The sequence below is a fragment of the Crocodylus siamensis genome, chromosome 4 (assembly GCF_052110815.1).
Source record: "Crocodylus siamensis isolate JL-2025a chromosome 4, ASM5211081v1, whole genome shotgun sequence".
NCBI classification, from domain to species: Eukaryota; Metazoa; Chordata; order Crocodylia; family Crocodylidae; genus Crocodylus; species Crocodylus siamensis.
The window spans coordinates 237,424,862-237,444,674 of NC_143398.1; the positions used below are offsets into that span (position 1 = coordinate 237,424,862).

The 19,813-nt window shown below is 45.1% G+C and overlaps 1 protein-coding gene across 1 annotated transcript in view; it reads right to left on the minus strand.

The window, feature by feature from the left end:
• KALRN (kalirin RhoGEF kinase) overlaps positions 1 to 19,813 on the minus strand; it is a 764,809-nt gene that overhangs the window by 213,288 nt on the left and 531,708 nt on the right. Inside the window, exons 21-27 of the mRNA XM_090045976.1 lie at positions 16,845 to 16,967; positions 14,985 to 15,167; positions 13,679 to 13,797; positions 12,128 to 12,194; positions 10,705 to 10,814; positions 8,081 to 8,150; positions 6,251 to 6,340 (exon numbers count right to left, since the gene is read on the minus strand). Coding sequence (XP_089902102.1) covers positions 6,251 to 6,340; positions 8,081 to 8,150; positions 10,705 to 10,814; positions 12,128 to 12,194; positions 13,679 to 13,797; positions 14,985 to 15,167; positions 16,845 to 16,967 — 762 coding nt within the window. The remainder of the gene's footprint in view (positions 1 to 6,250; positions 6,341 to 8,080; positions 8,151 to 10,704; positions 10,815 to 12,127; positions 12,195 to 13,678; positions 13,798 to 14,984; positions 15,168 to 16,844; positions 16,968 to 19,813) is intronic.

Here is a 19,813-nt window from a genome sequence, read left to right on the forward strand (position 1 = left end):
CATCTGCATTTTGGGAACCTAGAAACCTTTAAATATTTGGCAGGATGCAGGGAGGAGCTATTTTAACTTGTCCCAGCCAGTCAGTCCCAAGGAACATTTAACCAAAGGAGGAAAGTGATAGCAAGTGAATCCTGACCTCTCCTCTCCCCATCCCCCGACCCAGCCTTCCCAGAGCACATGTCCTCTGCTGGGGCACTATACGGAGATAGGTGTAGGGACTGGCTATACTGGCTCTCTGCCTCTGGGGGCTCCCCACTTCCAGGAGACTCTCTGGCCAGCTTCCAGTTATAGAAAATTGGGAGGGATTGGTAAGGACCGCGAGAGGTCATCTAGTCTGCTATTGCCCCAAGGTAGGATCAACCAGATTTAAACCCTTCCTCACAGGTGTGTTAGTGACTTCCAGTGATGGAGATTACACAAGCTCACTAAGTGATCTGTTCCACTGCTTGATTATCCTTGCTGCTAGCTTTTTCCTCATATTCAGTCTAAATAGCTCATTTCTGCAATTTAAGTCCATTACTGTAAGGTGGATACATAACTGTCTGGAGCATCACGCTCAGCAAGTTGTCATCGATGGCTTAATTCTAGTTACAGGGGCAGTATCAAGTGGCCTTCCCCAAGGACTGTCCTGGGTTTGGTATTGTTTAAGATCTTCATTAATGATCTGGATGATGCGACTGAATGCACACTTAGCACATTTGTGGACGACAGCAAGTCGGGTAGAGCTGAAGATACTCTAAAGAATAAGGCCAGGGTCTAAAATAACTGGATAGACTAGAGGAATGGTTTGCAATCAACCAGATGCAATTCAGCAAAGGCAAGGGCAAGGTCCCTCACTTTGGATGGAATAAATGCAGGCACAGATACAGACTGAGGAATGACTGGCCAGGCTTCAGTACTGCAGAGAACCTGGGGGGTTACCGTTAACCATGAGTTGAATGGGTGAGATCCTGCACCCTTGTCTAGGCCCCTGATGCAAATTAAATAGATTAGAGAGTCCCTAAAAAACCTCAGTCCCCACTAAGAGAAGACAGACACAGTGGTAGACAGTAAGAAAGGTGTCTCCAGAGCCCCCTTCACAAGACGTGCATAAAATGCGTGCTGGAGATGGAGCTGGGAGCCGCAGGGGTGCATCAGGAAGGCAGGCACAAAAGAGCGCCGTTGAGATTCTGGCCGTGCTGTATCCCACATGGCAAGCTCAGGGGGTTGCACCAACTTGGAGAGACCTTCAGCTCTCTAACAGTACATCTAAGCTGTAGGCTACAGTACAGCGTAGACGTACCTGATCTAGACTTAAGTGACCGAGCCACGGAAGTCTAGAGCTGGCTAATTAACCCTGCTTCCGGGTTTAAAGCTAGCTCAGCTCTCTCTCCACTGTGCTGTAGTGCATTCCTGGGGCATTCCTGCAGTGCCCGGCAGGGTCCTGATGTAACACAGACCTTCCTAAGGTCAGGATAAAAGTCTTGTCTTAGGGATTCTTCGAGGGATGTCAGGACACTGCCCTGAAATTTGGGATTCTCCTGGAAAATTTGGGATGGTTGGTTGCTTTAGTTGGACTCATGAACGGCGCACGCCCCTGGAGGCTGGGAGGGCATGGTGACCGCAGCGGCGGTGGCATGGCAGTGGCGAGCGGGGAGCTCCTGCAGATGGCCCTGGTGGTGTCAGCGGTGGACGGCAGGGATCGGCGACCGCCTGCAAATGCTGCTGATGGTGTCAGCGGTGAGAAGGGGCTGGCAAGCAGTGACTTCCCACGGGCACCACCAGCGGTATCGGCAGCGTCCAATTGCAGGGGGTGCACTGCCTATCTCAGGGAGCGCACGTGCACTTGCATGCATCCCCTATGCATCGCCAATGGTTGGACTCACCTTATGTTAAAGCAGGGGCCAGAGAGCAGCCCAGGGACAGGAGGAAGCATGGTGACAGAAAACCATTTTTATCTCCACTTCCCCTGGGCTGGACAGTCTACTATACCTCTAAAAGGTCCAAAACACAATGTCACCCAATGTCACGGATGCACTGAAACAAATGCAGATAGATGGCACGGCAGATGTGGACAGGCAAACATTTTTGTGATGTCAGAAAAGGTGCACAAATGGTGAAGTGAGGAATCCAAGCCTTTAGCCAGTGTGCAACGGCCGTCAGGAGTGAGGACAGGGCCTTAGCAGCTACTAAGCCACCATCGACAGCAGGACAGGAGCATAGACTTGCATCTTGAACTGGACTCCTGCTGCGCAGTGCTGTGTGTGGGGCACCATGGAGTCCACTTCCAGCTGCAGAGGGAGATTTTCCAATCGCCAAATATTTGTGAGGCATCTGTATTCTTCAAAGCATTCTCTAAAATGCCCAGCACTGCTGTTTCATGAAGAATTAAGAAGGGGGAGACACGGACCCTGCTTGCTCACCTCCCTCCTGAGGAACAACATCTCACATCGACTTCACCGGAGGCTGATCTTTTTCTATGATTTTGAGAAGAAAAATTGCAAGAGGGAAGAATGTAGGCAGCTACGCGAGTTAGATCCTCCCTGATTCATATGCTTTCTGTCTCCTGTGGATCACTCAGCCTGACCATGTGCCAGCCAATGTTATACCTGCCATACTTCAATACTCCCAGATGGGAAACGTGCTGACAGTAGCTTAAACATGAAAGCATCACTCCGATTTACCACTTAAATTACTTCAGAGTCAAGGATACAAGCTATGAAGTGGATGCAAGAGCAAATCAGGGCTGTTGGCAATGAACCAGTCTCAGCTGGTGGAAACTGGTGTAATGCCACTGACTTCTATGCTGTGCAGATCTCTACCAGTTGAATATACGAGACAATTCGTATTAATAGCCAGAAACAGCTATGCTATGAATTGCATTAGATTTGGAGTTGCATCATACAAATCTGTCAAGTCAAATCCGTGCTTTTTAAAGCCACTGGATGAAGACACCACAGGCAGCTTTAGTACTGTGGAATGGATTACTGTAATAAATATAAGAGAAAGGAGTTTAAGACACAAAGTATAAGGGAGGGAATCAAATAAGCTGTGAGTGCTGTGGATTCCCTTCTAATTTTAAAAGAATAGGGTGCTGGTTTCAGTGTCCACGTCATATTCCAGGTGGGGTAACTATATTCTCTCCCTCTAGTCTTTGTGCCATTTCAGAATCAAGATGCCATTCTCTCCTGCTTTGTGATCTAAATAGCCAAGTCAATATGGGGCATTTATATACGTGCTCTGGGAGGCTAGCAGGTTGGGTGGATCAGGATCTGACGAAGTTCAATGTCAAGAAATGTGAAGTGCTGCACCTCGGGACGAGCAACCCCCAACACACCTACAGGCTTGGCAGCGCCAAACTGACCAGCGCCACGAAAGAAAGGGACTGGGGGTAATAATAAACCACGGTATGAATATCAGCCAGCAGTGTGATGCTGTAGCCAGTAGGGCAAATAATACTCTGGCATGCATCAATCGATGCATCTCCAGCAAAGGCAAGGAGGTGATTCTTCCCCTCTACTCAGCGCTGGTGAGACCGCAGCTGGAGGACTGCGTCTGGTTCTGGGCACTGCACTTAAACAAGGACGTGGACAAGCTTGAGCGAGTCCAGAGAAGGGCCACACATATAATCAGAGTCTTAAAAGGCAAGCCGTACGAGGAAAGGCTGAGGGGCCTGCGACTCTTCAGCCTGAGGAAAGGGGTCTGAGAGGGGACCTGGTAGCAACTCACTGCTACACTAGAGGAGTACATCAAGGGTTCGGTGAGCAACTGTTCACCAGGGCACCCGTGGGGAAAACCAGGAGTAACAGCCAAAAACTCCTGGAAGATCGATTCAGGCCCAACATTAGGAAAAACTTCTCCACAGTCAGGGTGTCCAGACTGTGGAATAAGCTCCCTCCAGAGTGGTGCAATCCCTCACCCTGGAAATCTTCAAGAGGAGACTAGAAAGTCAGCTTGCTGGGGTCCCGTGACCCCCAGTTATCTTTCCTGCTTGGTGCAGGGGGCTGGACCTGATGATCTGCTGAGGTCCCTTCCAGCCTGTTGCAATCTATGAATCTATGGGGGGGAAGGAGCACTTTAAATAGAGTGGCTCCAAGAGCTGGTCTAATTAAACTGCCTAGAGTGTCACATGCATCAATGTCCCCACACTGAAAAATCGTGGCAGGGGTGCTTTAACTAAAGCTCATTCAGTGAGCTTTAGTTGAAGTGCCCCCACCACCATTTTTCTGCGTGGCGGTGCTGATACACATGACACTGGAGTCTGCTGGAGTGCAGTAATTACCACACTCCAGCAGACTTCATTAATCGAGTGTGCTCCAACGCACTGTGACTGCAGCACATCGAAGCAGCCTCACTGCACGTGTCAAGGTGATCTGTTTGCTCAGACCCATACAAGGATCCAATTCTGGGAAGGATCCCTAGAATGATAAGGCTTCCAGTGACTTCAATGGTTATTCAGTTATACTCTTTTAACAAGTGCAGTTTTTGTACAAGGGGTGATCTGAAGTAGAAGGAGAAATTCCTACGGCAGTCAACTTTATGCAGCAGTTTAAGGGGCCTCTCAAGTGCGATGCAAGCGGAAGGCTGTTATGACAATGTTATTTTTTCAGCAAGATATTCTGAACTTGACCAAACTTTGTTAGGTGGACCAAGAGTGCCAAAATAGCTTCATGTTACCGTATACCAATAGCTTTGTTCTCTACCCTCCCACATGCACAAGGCAATACTACTGAAATAAAAATGCTTTAAACTGCTTTTCACTGGTATAAATGTCTGCACAAAGTGCAGGGGGAGGGAGACCTTTCTCCTCCAACTTCTCTTTTGGAAAGTCACGTTCCCCCTTTTGCACTCTGCGTTGTTTTTCAGAGCAGCAAAATCTTTATCTCATTAGAATAAATAACATCTCCCCTTGCAAAACATGAATATGCTGAAACTTTAACATTCGCTATTAAGAAATAGCTAAAGTTTTCCAGCCAACATACACAGCTGGGATGGAAAAGCTTAGCAGAGCAAATACTTTTTAATCTGTGTGAACTCAGTGATAAACACATAAATCTTTTGAAATAGCCCATGTCCCAAAGAAGCCACTTCTAAACGATTAAATAGACTCAAGTGCCACCTGCTGGCAAAACTATTTAACAGGCAAAAGGTTTTTGGTTGTAGCCGTGTTGGTCTAAGGCAAGGTCCTTTGGGTAGATGTGATATCTTTTCCCAGATCAACTAAATAGCTGGAAGAAATTCTTTGCAAGCTTTCAGGTACTTGCGCCCAAAAGATTGCAAAGATCTTTCTTCCTACCACTTAGTTGGTCTAATAAAAGATATCACATCTACCCAAAGAACCTTGCCTGCCTTTAATCAGCAAACGTAATTTTAGAAAGAGGATTTGTCTAGTCCACAAAGAGGACTAGACAACGTGGTCCAGAACAAACTATAGTAAAAATACAAACATGTTTTGATTTTTTTCTGGTTAAAGGCTTTAAATATTGAGTTTAACTGAAACAATTTAATCAGTGGCCTATAGCAAGTACACATAGACACATTCATGTAAAAATAATCGTGCTATCAGCTGTATCTCCTGGGTGAGTTTATCTGTAACTGGAGGTGTTCAGTGTTTGGGAAAGGAGAAGTACTTACAGTGTTAAGAAGGAAAACCACCTTGCTTTCTAAAGGACTAAAGTCATAGTGTTGATGTGGATATGAAAATGACCAGGCTCAAAAGGTTCAATGCGTCTTGGATACAGCATACAACAATCCTGGAAGTTCTGAGTTTCCTTCATCTGCAATACTGGGTCCTACAAGCATTTATCACTAGGTTTAGGAGTTGCTACTGTGAGTAGATGCCAGTGGCATCAGGAGAAGAGGACAGTGTTGCAGGATGGGATAGCTGCCTTCAGTAGTCAATAAGAACAGGCCCTGTTACTGGAGTTTGGCACATCAACAGGAGGCATCAATATGAGACCAGCCTCTTGTGTTCTATTTTGTTGCTGGAAACAGAAGCAAAGAAGATACAAGAAGCACAAAGACCTTAATTGTTGGTTTGACAGCACAGGACCTTTGGTTTGAAGGTTCTCATAAGGATCATTAGTCCCAGCAATCACTCAGTGATTTTCCCTGGGTGACGAAGACCATAACACACTATGTACATACCCGTTTTCCTTCCTTCAGTAGGACACATCAGCAGTGGAATGAAATACATTGAAAGGACTACGATTTACAAACTCTCTTTTCCAGAAGCAGCAGTGTGGATGCTGAAAACGCAAGGGCTACTTACATCAAAGAAAGTCCCGGCATGTTCCAGGATGAGCTGGCTAGAATCAGGTTTGTTTTTGCAGTAGGTGACATACATCTGAAATTTATCTGCCTGTGGAAACAAACATCAGGGAAAAGCAAGATAAGCTACTGCTCTGCTTCTACAGTCTCCCATTAAAGCTTATAAGAATAAATATAAGCAATAAACCTGTCCCTCTAACAGCAACAAGAGAATTGAGATTATAAAGAACAATTAAAGTCAATATACGGCTCCTACCGTAACAGCTTGAGTGTGTCAAATCTTGCAAGGGGATAGTTTTCTTTTACTACCTACAAGTGGCATGAGGTGGGAGGCCAACACTTAAACTAGCTGTAAATTCATTTCTATGAGATGCATTAAAGTTTCACAGTGAACATCCAAAAATTCAGAATTGTAAAGCAAATCCGGGAGTCGATAGCGAAGAACAGTTTACTGGAGTCAGGATGCCTCGAAATGTTCTTCTAGTGAAATTACCTAGGCAGAGCCTGAGTTCAAGTCGCTGTGAAAATACTCAGCTGGTTCAAATCGCTGCAGCTTCGCTGCCTTCAAGCTGGCTGACATTTCGGAGGCGTGCTCAAACATTTGCCTTCCCTCATTTGCTCCAAAAATCGAATGGTGGTTGCACTGAGTCTTTTGCATTTTGTTTCCCAATTGGTTTTTTTAAAGGGTTAAATTAAAGGCATTTTTGCAATGCTATTCCATCTTACTGAACTTCATCTATGGGGCTTCAGAACTGGAAGAGCCAGGGGGCTCCCTTGTAGAGAGTGGAAGGCTAAGTCTTGCAATCCAGTTCTTCATCTGGGTGCTCAGCTTGTGCGTAAGTATATAAAGGTCTATTCTTGGCTCCTAAGTGCTAAATATAGTTACTTTTGCAAGTGTTGAAACAACGGCAAAGACTTAGAACAAAGCTTATGTATGTTTTTCACTTTATCCAGGCCGCTTCTATAAACACACTCTCTCTCTCACATACGCTAAGAAAAAGAATGATCAGCAATGGATAAAAATGGGTAAAACTTCCAGAAATAAGTTCACGTTTATATCACTCATTTTTAAATACATGTTTTACAATTTTTTCCATGGGATTTTTTTTTCTTAATTACAATCCTGCTTAAAATCATTAGTAAATCATTTGGGTTTTTGGTAAATGGCAATGCTCCCCGGCCTCAATTAAAATTTCTACTAATACTTTTAAGAAAAATCAAATCTCACAGAAATATTAACAAAATGTCAGATATGCTGACTTACTGGAAATTTTTTTGGGGGGGGGGAGGGGGGGGAGATCATTTTCAAAATTCAGAATTTATCAAAAGTCAACCGAGTGTAATTATAACCACAGGATCTCTTGTGTTTGCATACACCCCTGCAAACCACATGGACGCTGGATATATAGCATCCAGACTGGACCACTCCTACACGTCAAAGTACAAGCCTTAGAAGAGCTGGTACTTGACAAAGGAATTAGAAAGAGAATTCAGCCAATTAGCAACGTGACAGTTAGTGTTGAAGGAAAAGGTTTATATCAAGTGAAATTAAGCCCCTTTCAGACAGCTTGCATCAAATGCACACCAGTTAAATTCTTTGAATGTGACTGAAGTGGAGCCAAAGAGAGAGATGGACAGGTCATTTCCACCCCTCCGTTCCAGAGGCCGAGCCGAGGTGGCAGCATTGAGGTGTAAGGGGCCACCTACTCACTTACTTGTCCAGGCCACACTAGAGCCCCATGTGTCCTATAGCCAGCCCTCAAAAAGCTCATTTCCTGTTCAGGTCAGGCAAGATCATTTTAATAAATGATGAAATGGGAGGCCTCATTACCCAGGTGACGAAGCAGTGGCCCACGTCTTCAGGCAGTTGTTCATATTTCTCTAGTTCTTTCAGGAAAATGCTGAAAAAGTGAGAGAGAGACAGCTCTAGTTAGTAACTCTGCATGGCTGAACACCCCTGGCAAGTGGAGTGACCCAGGTGAAGATTACTGTTAACAGCAGCTTAATTATAAAGCTAATTAAACATGCCTCATGTCTTGGAATTGAAAATGTGTGTTACTGTAAGGGACGCATCGCTATTTGAGTCCAACAGCTCCTTCTGAAATGCCTGCTGTGTGGCTCAGCAAGAGGTAAGAAGATTCAGAGATTGGAACGGGCTGGAAGGGACCTCGCAAGATCGTCGGGTCCAGCCGCCTGCACCAGGCAGGGAAGACAGCTGGGGTCAGGAGACCCCAGCGAGGTGCCCGTCCAGTCTCCTCTTGAAGATTTCCAGGGTAGGCGATTGCACCACCTCCGGAGGGAGCTCATTCCACGGTCTGGACACCCTGACTGTGGAGAAGTTTTTCCTAATTTTGGGGCAGAAACAGTCATCCAGGAATTTGTGGCCATTACTCCTGGTTTTCCCCAAGGTTGCCCTGCTGAACGCTTGCTCACCCTGGATATACTCCCCGGATGTAGCGGTCAGCTGCTACCAAGCCCCCTCTCACCCTTCTCTTTTTGATGATATTGCTTAGCATAAGAACAGTGCTCATAAAGCCCCCAAATGTTGTGCAAGAATTAACTAAATTTCTATAACAACCTTGTGTGTTGGGGGGGAAGTATTATCCCCATTTTACAAAGGGGAAAAACAGAAGCAGAGAAATGATGCCATTCAAGGCTCCACTCTGTGTTCGAGCAAGGATAGAGAGAGCAAGCATACACATGCAGAAATTCAGAGCGTCTTGCCATAAGCTACGTCCACCATACCACAGTGCCTAAGTAAATCTAGACCAGTACTGCCCAGAGTTCAGGCTGTAGGCTGCATCTGGCCTATGGAGCCGAGTTATCCAGTCCGTGGGGCTCCCTACCGGTCCCGAAATGTGATGGTGGAGGAGTGTAACAGGGAACTGGAAGCCTCCTGTTACTTAGAGAAACAGCCCAGGCAGAGGAGCACGGGCTGGCTGCAAGAGCGAAGGCAGCAAGCAAACGCTGCTGTCTCGGCAGTGAGCTGCCCATTTAGGTAAAAGGGCCTGGGGCCGGGGCCGGGGCCGGGGCCTCAGCCAAGCAGGCAGCCTGGCCATGAAGTCTGCAGACTTCCAAACTTCCAGGCATTGCTAGGTTTAAAAGCAACACTTATTTATATGGTTCGCTTTACTGACTTAATCTCAACACAAAAGACTGACTGAATCTACAAATGAATTTACAACTTAAATCTCTTTCCTATCTACTATGTTGGGATTAATTGACATCAACAGCAAACCTCCCAGTGACTGCAGTGGCACAGGAAAGGCCTCTGCTAACCTACTTTAACTACGAAACAAGGATATATAACATGTCTTTCCCAACCTATATAAATTTAGATCAAATCCAGAAGCCTTTCACTACATTACAGGTGGCCTAAGAGTACATTGGCATTACATAATAAATTATTCTCAATCAAACGTTAATCATGATTATTTTGCTTCCAGAGATAACCTTAATTTTTATTGTTTCATAGTTTCATAGTTTCTAGGGTTGGAAGGGACCTGAGCAGATCATCTAGTCCGACCCCCTGCCCTGGGCAGGAACGAGTACTGGGGTCAAATGTGTTTTTTCCAGTCAGAGATGTTCTCTTGATTTGCATCCATTTTGCATGGCTAGGATAGAATCAAAAGTCTGGTCTAACAGTGCGTAAACAGGGTGAAGCTTATTATTTTACATATAGGTATTGCAATATACAGTTGATGAGAAGGCAATCTATAAAATGGGAGGAATTTCATTTAATCATTTTGTGTCAAACTTTCCCAAATGGTTAGATTGATATGGGCATAACAGATATGTGAAGCTCAGTTCATTAATGTTTCTACACTGCTCTGAGATCCTTGAATGAAAAGAGCTTACTGCACTTCAAAGCAACACGATCATGTTTTTTTATTATTAGTCCGGCTTTAGGTTTCTAATCAGCAATAGGCAAAGTTCAAATAAAGATGTGATTAGAAAAAAAGCAGCAAACAAGGAAGCGGTCAATATGTCCCAAGTTTATATCGTGCACTTCTGTAAATACTTATGTACCTGTTCTTAGCAGACCCTGTATAGACATCCAGTGCACCTATACACATGCCCGACACTGCTCCGACGCGTGCTACTTAGTATGTGTTGGAATAAACTTAATTAATCCAGCCTGCTGGAGCGTGTTTATTAGCATGCTCCAGCAGCCTTGGCATCACGGACATTCAGCATTCCTGTGCTTCAAAATGGTAGTAGGTGCACTTTAACCAAAGCTCGTTGAACGAGCATTAAAGTGCCCCCCGCCACGATTTTGAAGCACAGGACATTGAATGTATGAGACACTGCGCATGCTTCAATTAGAGCGGCTCCCAAGATCCACTCTAATTAAAGTGCTGCCCGCCTCCCCCCCCTCGCCCTGGAGCCCCCAGAATAGTCTTTTTTTTTTTTTTTAAACCAGGAAATATTTGTGAAAATGTTAGGAAAACTTACTTGTTATGAAAGTCATAGATCTCCTGAATGTTGCCAAAGATGATATGTTCTTTATTAAGTATCCCAGGGGGGATCTCCTCTACTCCACTGGTCATCTCCCAAAGGTAGGTCTAGAAGGCAACAAATTACATCACGAAGAAGCAGAAACCAACAAACTGAAAGGCAATAGATTGGAAACACTCCATGACAAATCTCTTGAGGACTTCAAGGGGCTGACACTCGGAAGATGTCGGGAAGAGGAGCAAAATCGTGCCAACAGAACCAGATCTTCCCGTCTCACCAAGAGCTCCCTGATGAAGCCCACACAACACTACCGGCAGAAATAATCGAAAGGCAAGACGAGCATGACGCTTCAGTAGCGATGGCTTTCTCCACACATGCATCCAATCCCTTTTCTAGGTACAGGGCCTTGAAAGCTAGCATCTCTCTTCTCTCCTTGAGGTTTCATATCCTCAGTATCAAAGACAGACTCAGATAAAACCCTGAAAAGCTGGACGTACGAGTTACAGCAACGAATCGACAAGAGCAATCCAGCCTTTCTTCTGCTCACAAATTACCCAGGAACAGATTCTAATTTTTTTATCAGAATCCAGCATACAGATGATTCAAGCCAAGTTTAAACAAACACATTTTAGCATATGGATTAACTCATTCATTCTTTTCTAGTTAACGTTACCAAGTAATTAATGACGTATTTAGCATTCACAGGATGTGGCTACACATCGCCATGCTGGAGTACTTCCTTTTGGAAGTAGTAAAGCATGGCACAGCACGAGCAGTTACTACGCCGTGCACGCGGCGCACGGTGAAATTGTGCCGCTACGTTGTTGTTGCCGCATGGTCCACCTGGGGAGTGCACTGCTACGGCGATGTAGCTGGCGATCACGTGGAGATGCACGTGAGCGCTACTTCACTATAGCACACCGTATGGCGACGCAGCATGTTGCTACGTCGCCATCAGGCAATGTGTAGAAATTATTTAGTGACAGTTATGGAAGTGGGCACCTAATTTACGTGGAATTGTTTCTGCTCTTTGAAAGGATGAAGGAAGCATTTTTTAAACAGAAAAGATTTCATAAGACCTTGTGGACATTTACACAAAGATCGTTTCATAGAAGTATTTGCTTTTTTATCTTTTTCCCCAATGAAAAAATAGCCTATTCTGTTGCTTCCCCAACTCCCACCAGAGAAATCTGATCGGCCTGGTTCCTCTAGCTCTGCCTCCTTATCTGCCTGTGCAGACACATGAAAGGAGGAAGAAAAACTAAATTTAAGTTAACTCCTACTAACTGTAGCATCCTTCCAGGGATCTGCCAGTGCTCCGATACCAGGGTTTTGTAGTGCAACCTTGACAGTACAAATATAAGACAGGATGCCACATCTTTACTGAACCTACTATTGTCTTACCGAGCAAACAACTTACCTCTAAGCATTCATGTAAGTCCCTGACATAAGCTTTTTCTGTCTGAAGCAGTTCAGCCATAATGAATCTGGTAGATGGAAAGTATTTCAGTCAGTTTGTACATTATGCACCTCTGTGGTTTTTATAATAAGAAAAGTATTCTTCTGTTGTTGTCATAAATCAAGGCACTTCCAGTCTAACCTTTCAACCAACCCAGATTACACCTTCTATTCTATGAATAAAATATCACTTCTTTTTCTAGCCGTCTGTGGGCAATGTTACCGGTATTTCAGTTCTCCACATTTGAATAAAATCCCACTATCATATATTTCCCTAATACCAGGGTGTTTTAATTCCTATGCATTTGTTCTTTGCCAGGTGACTCTCAGCAATTTCATGAGCATATTCCATAGGTAAAGGCTTCAAGACTGGCCCGCAACACCTATATTTTCAAAAGTGTCCATAACGTTGGACATCCTTGAATGACTCATACTAAATCTGAGTAGCACTTTGATTTCAGTGTGACTGCTGATGGACCGAGGGATTGCTCAATATAAGAGAGAGACAATTCTGCAAGAGCCCAAGGGCAGACAGGGACACATCTAGAACAGCCGCCCTCTTGATGCTACCAGTTTGGAGCATCCCTGCTCAAACCCCTTTTGGTGCAGACATATAGACAAATCTATAGGTGTCTTAACCATTAGGTATCCAAGCCATTCAGTATCCAGGAAGCACAGCTCCAGATAAAGACAAGAAGGGTTTTCAACACCTGGTTCCTCTAAAAGAAGCAGACCGCCTTGGTGTCTCAGGGAAAAGGTTAAACACCCCAAATTTTCAAACTTTGGGCCGACATTTAATAAAGCACCAACACACATAATGTGCCAGTGTTCCCTAACTTATAAACAGTTTCTCATAAAGACCATCCAGTGTAGTTACCATTTCACAGGCATGACGAGTATTCCCCTGTGCAAATGATTCAACCCACAATATATTAACATTTACAAGTTACAATAAATGTGCACTGTCAAATGAAAGCTTTCCCATATTTTAGGTATAACAGAGTGTCTCCCAACTTGTAATATCTCTTAGTTCTGATAGTCTTAAATCTATCTAAACCTGCACCTAAATGAAGCGTGAAAAACTGGCCTCTTGAAATCAATGGTCAAACTCTTTACCTCTGTAGGATCAAGTTTTCTTCCCACCTGATTATAAAGAATTACACTGGAATCACTGTATAACTGCACATATTCATATTATTTTGAAGTTTTCTTACCCCTCCTCGCCCATGCGTGCACCTTCTGAATATAGACAGATGATAACCGATCTCTCAGCTATTATAACCACTCTGGTCTAGTTCAGCTGTCTGACCCATTCCTTCACTGTCCCAGAACTGATTCAGTATAAAGAAATTCAAATGAAATCTTTTAAAAACTCTCAGGTGACACCAGGCCACAATTTCTAAACACATGCACCCATATCCTAATGGCCACACAACTGGATGGACACAGACTTGATAGCACCGTTCATGCCCACATGTAATCGTTGCAGTGTGTGTCTGTTTTTGGCACATACTCTTTCTTTCGGGCTGACTTCCTTTTTTCTTCATTAACCTCATGATTAGCATCTCGCAGCTTCACCTCCCGGTCTGAAAGACTAGCTGGAATGATGTCCAGTTCCAGGTCCTTGTTATCCTATAAACAGCAACAACCCATATTTTGAATTCAGTCTAATCCTAGTGCTGTGTAAAAGACAGCACACTCACTAGAGTAAATTGATAAGAAGGAATAAAAAGAAGACAAAACAAAAAGATATCAATTAATTCAGACAGAATTAGAAAAATTAAAGTAAGAAAGAGAGAATTCAACAGCATTCTTTATTTATGTTTCTCCTGGTGGAAATGTATAAGTATTTCATGTCTATGAATTAAAAAAGGCCTCTACTATTACTTCTACCTAGGAACAAATGGGTAGACAAAGATCTAAACCTTTCTTACCATTGCTCCGCTTAGTTGTATAGTTTCTTACTGCACAATTAGTCCCAATCATTGCGAGTGAGGGACTGTAAAGAAGGAAGATGGGAACCCCAGTCTTGGCCCAAGATTAAAGCAGTTGGTTTCAAAGCATTTAAACCTTTGAGTTAAAGGACCAGAATTTGGTCCCAAATCAGTCAGTGGGTATCTATCCCAAAGGACATGTAGGTAAAAGGTATGTCCTTACTCTGCCAGATTCAACAATCTCCTGCTACTGGTACTCTGTTCTAGAAAGTAATTAGCAGTGTTGCATAAAGCCAGGTTCCTGCTAAGGGCCATTAAAGCGTCTCGAGCATCTGACTGTGGAGGATCTGTGTGCATCCTTCTCTGCTGCTTCGTGATGCAGAACGAATATCCAAAAGTGTTTTGAAAGGTTCCCCTCTCCACACACACACCTTTCCACTTGTGTTTTGGTTAAGAAATACCAGGAGGAGCAAACGCCTGTCTGGCCAGACATCATGGCTTTTGGAGACCAGAGATGTGGATGGAGAGCAATTCGTCTTGTGGGACTTTACAGTTAAATGTTGGTCTCAGTTCAAGACAGAAGCAGCAGTTGTGATTTATGCTCTGGTTAACATGAAACTGCTTCACTTGATGGAGCTCCTTCCCAGCATCCACATGATCTCTTTATAACTCCTGCAAACATTTATTTGAAAACTCTGTCCTGTTAATCCACTGACCTCTCGCGAGATATTTTTCACTACAGACGGGGCTATTTCTGGATTACTTAAATTCTAATCTCTTCTGATAAATGTATGACATCTGTCAGCACTAACTGTACATCATTCTTTAGCCCTCAGGGCTTGAGCTTTGGGTACAGTATCATAACAGGGCATTGACTTACAGTACCTCTGTATTAATTCCAAGGGCTTTCTCCAATGAGTAGCGGTATTTTCCCATCCTCAGAGAGAAGTCTCGATAGTGTTTATCAACCGTGGTGACCCATTTCCTGATTTCAGTGGCGTGTATATGTCCTTTTTCTACAAAACTGTCAGCCAGCTGGATGAGAAGCTTCACTTTCTCCTTGGTTTGCTGCCCAAAACAGGGTCCTTGGTTACGACGGGTTTATTGTTATTATTTTTTTGCTCTGAATCCACATAACAGCTCAAAGCAGGTTACAATCCTACACACGCCAGTAAAATAAAGACTTTATTCCACCCTACGTATAGCCAAAAGCTTTAAATTCCCACCCATCCTGCAGGAAGGGAATGCCCTTTTTACAAGTGCTCAATGACAGTCAGTGGAATTCAGCTGGCAGGGTGGAAAATCGCCTGGCGATGCAAGCTCATAAACACATAAGAAAAGTATGCTACAGGTTGGATAGACCTCTCCCCTGCCTGCCTCTTAAATGATAAGGTTTTTTGAACCTATAAAGTATAAACCCTGTTATTTGTCATGCGTAGGATCTCAGCCAGTGAATGAGATTTAAAATTACCCACTGCAAAGTAAGCAGATTTGTTCTGAATCCATTTTTAGGCAAGAGTTTGGAACATTTTGTCATGGACACACTGATGTATCAGCAAGAGAGATTGGCTTGAAATGCCGCATTCTGCTCTAGAAGGAAAATGGGATCCAAATCCAAATTTCTAGTCCTTTGCAGAGCTGCCAGTCAAAGGCTTTGATCCCAGCCCTGGAGATGCAAATCAATGATCTAGTTCTAATAATACCATTTAAAAGTGCAAGGGAACTGAACTGTCAAATTCACAGCTAGATTTCAAACCTCCCAGAGTTTGATTCTACTCATTTATCCTGCCCGAGTCAGCAGTATCTGTTGTCCAGGAACATTTTATAGTTGGGGCTTTGATTCAATCCATTATATACATGGGGACAAGTCATTACATTTAGAGCTTGATTTAAATCTAGAATCTAACTCAGAAACTCTTGCCAGGAGTTGGAGATATCTAGATACAGGGCTTGAGTCAAGGCCCGTCTCTGATGGACACTGCTTATAAAAATAACTCTCATATTTACTTGTATATAAGATGGCCCTGAATACAGATAACGCCCCCAGCAGAAAAAGATTTTTTTGTGTGTGCAGTTTCTCAGTTGACCTAATATAAGGTCTCATTTTGGAACCAAGAGTTTGAGATTTTTGCCCCACAGAAATTAAGAGATTCTTGCTAACAGAGTCCTGTATACAGTGGCGCTCACCCCAGCATTTACAAAGTCATTCAGCAGAAGTACTTCAGTGGGATTAATGGGCCACTCCTACCAAGCAGGATGGTCATCAGGGGTCAGTGTGATTGCAATCAAAGAAACAATTGTACTTGTTATCATAGAAGGAACAGCTATGGAGTCCAAGATGACCTCAGAGATGATCCAGCGTTCGTACTTCATTTGTTATCCAACATTATTTTCTTTTACTCAATTGTTTGGGGATTGAGTTGGGGCAAGCTTCCTGCAAATTTTTCCCGATACAGATTTTTTGTCCTCCTTTTAATCAGAGCAACAACCCCTGGCAAACAAAATTGACTGACAAGATAAAGATCCCTTTTTTGTGCTCAGGTCTGGTTAAAAAAAGTGGCATGCCACGGTGCTCAAAAGAAAATTCCCTCCTGTCAGAAGCAGATTCTGTCAACAGCAGATTCTCAAATCAAAAGAATATATCTATTGCACAGATCTGAGCCCTGAAAAGGGGAAGGCTTAAAAGGAACCAGAAACACCGGCTCACTAAAGCAGACCCCATCATTAGATGCTGTCACTGTTTACCTTGGCGGGTACTCTGAATTCCCCATATTCTTTTAGGAGTTCCTGAGTTTCCTCTGCTGAGTCCCCTGTGGAGCTGTGGGTGGAGAGGTAATACTCGCCTGTTTCTTGGATCCAGTCTAAGGCCTGCACATGTAAAAAACCAACCAAAAGGGAAATAAATAAATAAAGTTGTATTTCACGATCTAATCTTTTTATGAAAACCCTTCCAAACAACGTAGATCAGTTCCAACAGGACCCTGCATGCTGTGTATGCAAGCACATTTTGAGGGTGCAAGAAGAGAAGCAATCAGCAAAAGTAGATGGCCCAATTCAGAGGGGATGTGTGTTGGGTGGGGTAAGTGACTGGTAAGATTACTACAGAGGAAGAGATCTTGTGGTTCAACATGACCCGGGAGCTCCCTACATTGGAAAACCCTTGCAGGGGTGGGGGTATGATAGGGCAGGCCCTAAAGGCTGCTGAGATGCCCTCCGTGGGCACCCTAGTCCTGCCCCTACTCCAAGTCTCAGAATAACGCCCCCCTTTATCTCACCTGCTACTTCTTGATGTTCATTTTATGCTGACTGGGAGGCTGCCCCTGAGTCCTGGAGTGATCTCCTTGGTGCCTAGTGGACTCATGCCATCTCTGACCTCTGTGCCCTCTGTTTGCTAGCAGGACCTTCCCTGTTTTCTGCAGGCAGCTGGTGCCCCAGCTGGAATTATTCATGCCCAGTGGGCATCATTCGAACTCGGCAGCCACAACTTGTGACTCTAGTATCTCTAATCAAGGCCTCTGTCCTCCCCTATAGCCACACCCATACCTTGCAGGTGTCACTCAATTGCCCTGCGCTTCCCTGTACAGACTTCAGCCCTCTTGACCTCAGCCTGCAGGTTATTCTGGCTATATGCCCCTAGCCTGGGCTCATTTGCTCCAATTCAGCTTCTTGGCTCCCTCCTTTTTCTTTCTCGGGCTCAGGTTCTAACCCCCGCAGTTGCGGCCAGTCCCATCTCCCTCTTTTCCACTCTCTCTCTGTCTGTAGCGCCCTGCCCCTGGAAGGGCAAACCTGGAGTGCCTCTCCAGTGCCCCTGTGTAGCCTCCTAACCAGCCCTACAGCCATCATCTGGTCCTTTGGTAGATCCTATCTTTACCGTTGCGAAACAAAGGGCACTGCCCATCCAGATACTCATGTGATAAAGAATAAGCCGAACTCAAAGTCATCCCCATCCTGGGCAAACATAAAACAACAAGGAGGCTTCTCTGCCTCCATGCCAAGGCTTCCCTTATTGCCACTCCAGGCTCCACAACTGGTAGGTCCAGGTTCTTCCCCAGCCAAAGCTAGAGAGAGCCTGCTGGCCTAAGGGGAGGGACTTATACTGGTAAGTCCCTCCCCTTCTGGCCAGTCTGACCTATCATGCATAAGCTCAGTGACCTCTCATTGGTCTGTTCCATCCCTCCGGGTTTCAGGGCACTTGTACCAGGGCTGCTGGGGACTACTAAAACCCCGTTTCCCCTTCCCGTGCCGTTCTTGTCTGTATTCCCTTCCCCTTGAGTCACACAGACTCTACTCCTAAAGGGCCCTCGCAGGCTCTGCTTGTCCCCCAGCCTTTTCCCAGTAACAGGGTAAGGGTTCCTTGGGTTTCCAGCTGGGGGTTTCACTAGGTTTCCAGCTGATCTGCACTGGTAGGATGGATCAGTGCAAACAGATTAGAGCCAGCATGAGGGTTTGCATTAATAAAACTAAGTGACAGAAGAGTGGGTGTTATACCAACACTCTCACTCTTTAGGATCTGTTCCTTTTCCTGACATGCAGGCTTTACCAAGCTAAGGTTTGATTTCCCCTTGCCTTGGTCCTTCTCTAGTCATCTCCTCCTGTGCAGAGGTGGTGGGGAGGAGGAGAGAGACCCATGGTCGGCACTCTAGCCATGGACTTGCAGGCCCGGATTCACTTCTCTGTTACTCAAAAAAATTCCTGCCTCACCTTAGCTAATTCACATAGTTTGTCTGTGCCTCAGTTCCCCACCTGTGAAATGGGAATAAATGCACTTCCCAACCTCATGTAGGGGGGAGATGAGGAGAAAGACATTAAAAAAAAAACCCCCCACAATGTACACGTTGTGGAGCTTAGTGTCACAGACAGACAGTAGAGGGGTGTGTAGATGAAATGGGGGCCTTAAATTGAAGCGGTGGGTTTTAAAAAATATAGCTTCAATTTAGGGCTGATTAAACCCCTGTGTTGTGCACACATCCCGCTGGCTTACCTGCCTCTCTGGTGGGAAGGGGAGGGCGAGCTGCTGGCAGGCGGAGCGGTCCCTGGGCTGCGGGAGGTGGGGAGGGGGGCTGGTGCTTCCCTCCGTGGCAGCAGCAGCGCCCCCCAGGCGTCACCTGCCTGCAGGCACCCAGAGCCATGGGGGGAAGCACCGGGTCCCTGCACAGCTCAGGCAGACAGGTTCCAGGGGGGAAAAAAATAAGATCAGGCTCGCCGCTTTTCTTGGGTGAAGCCTGCCTTCCCGGGCTGCTGCCAGGCTGCCTGCAGAGCCGCGGAGCTGCACAGAGCCCGGCACTTCGCTCCGCGCCTGTAGGGGCAGCAAGCTAAAACTCCTGGAAGGAGTTTGTATGAATAAAACTCCTGGAAGGAGTTTTAGCTTGCTGTGCTCCAACTTATATAAGGTGCATAACGCCCCTGAATTTCCTACAGCAGCTGGAATTAATGAGCAATACGATGCCGAGCCATGAAAACACCGACACCATTAAAGTGGTGCAAAAGCATTTAGCCTGCTTTAAAGTGTCATGCACACACACCTCTCGTTTCATCTACACACAGCCTACCTATAACACTTCTGAACTGGAACGGTCCCGTTCCCAACCCAGGCATCAGCACTTTTCACTGCCAAGATTGATCATACCAGGGCCAGACTGTGGATAACCTTGACTTTTCTGTACCCTTACTACACTCTCTAATACCTATTTGTATCCGTTTACCAACACATGACT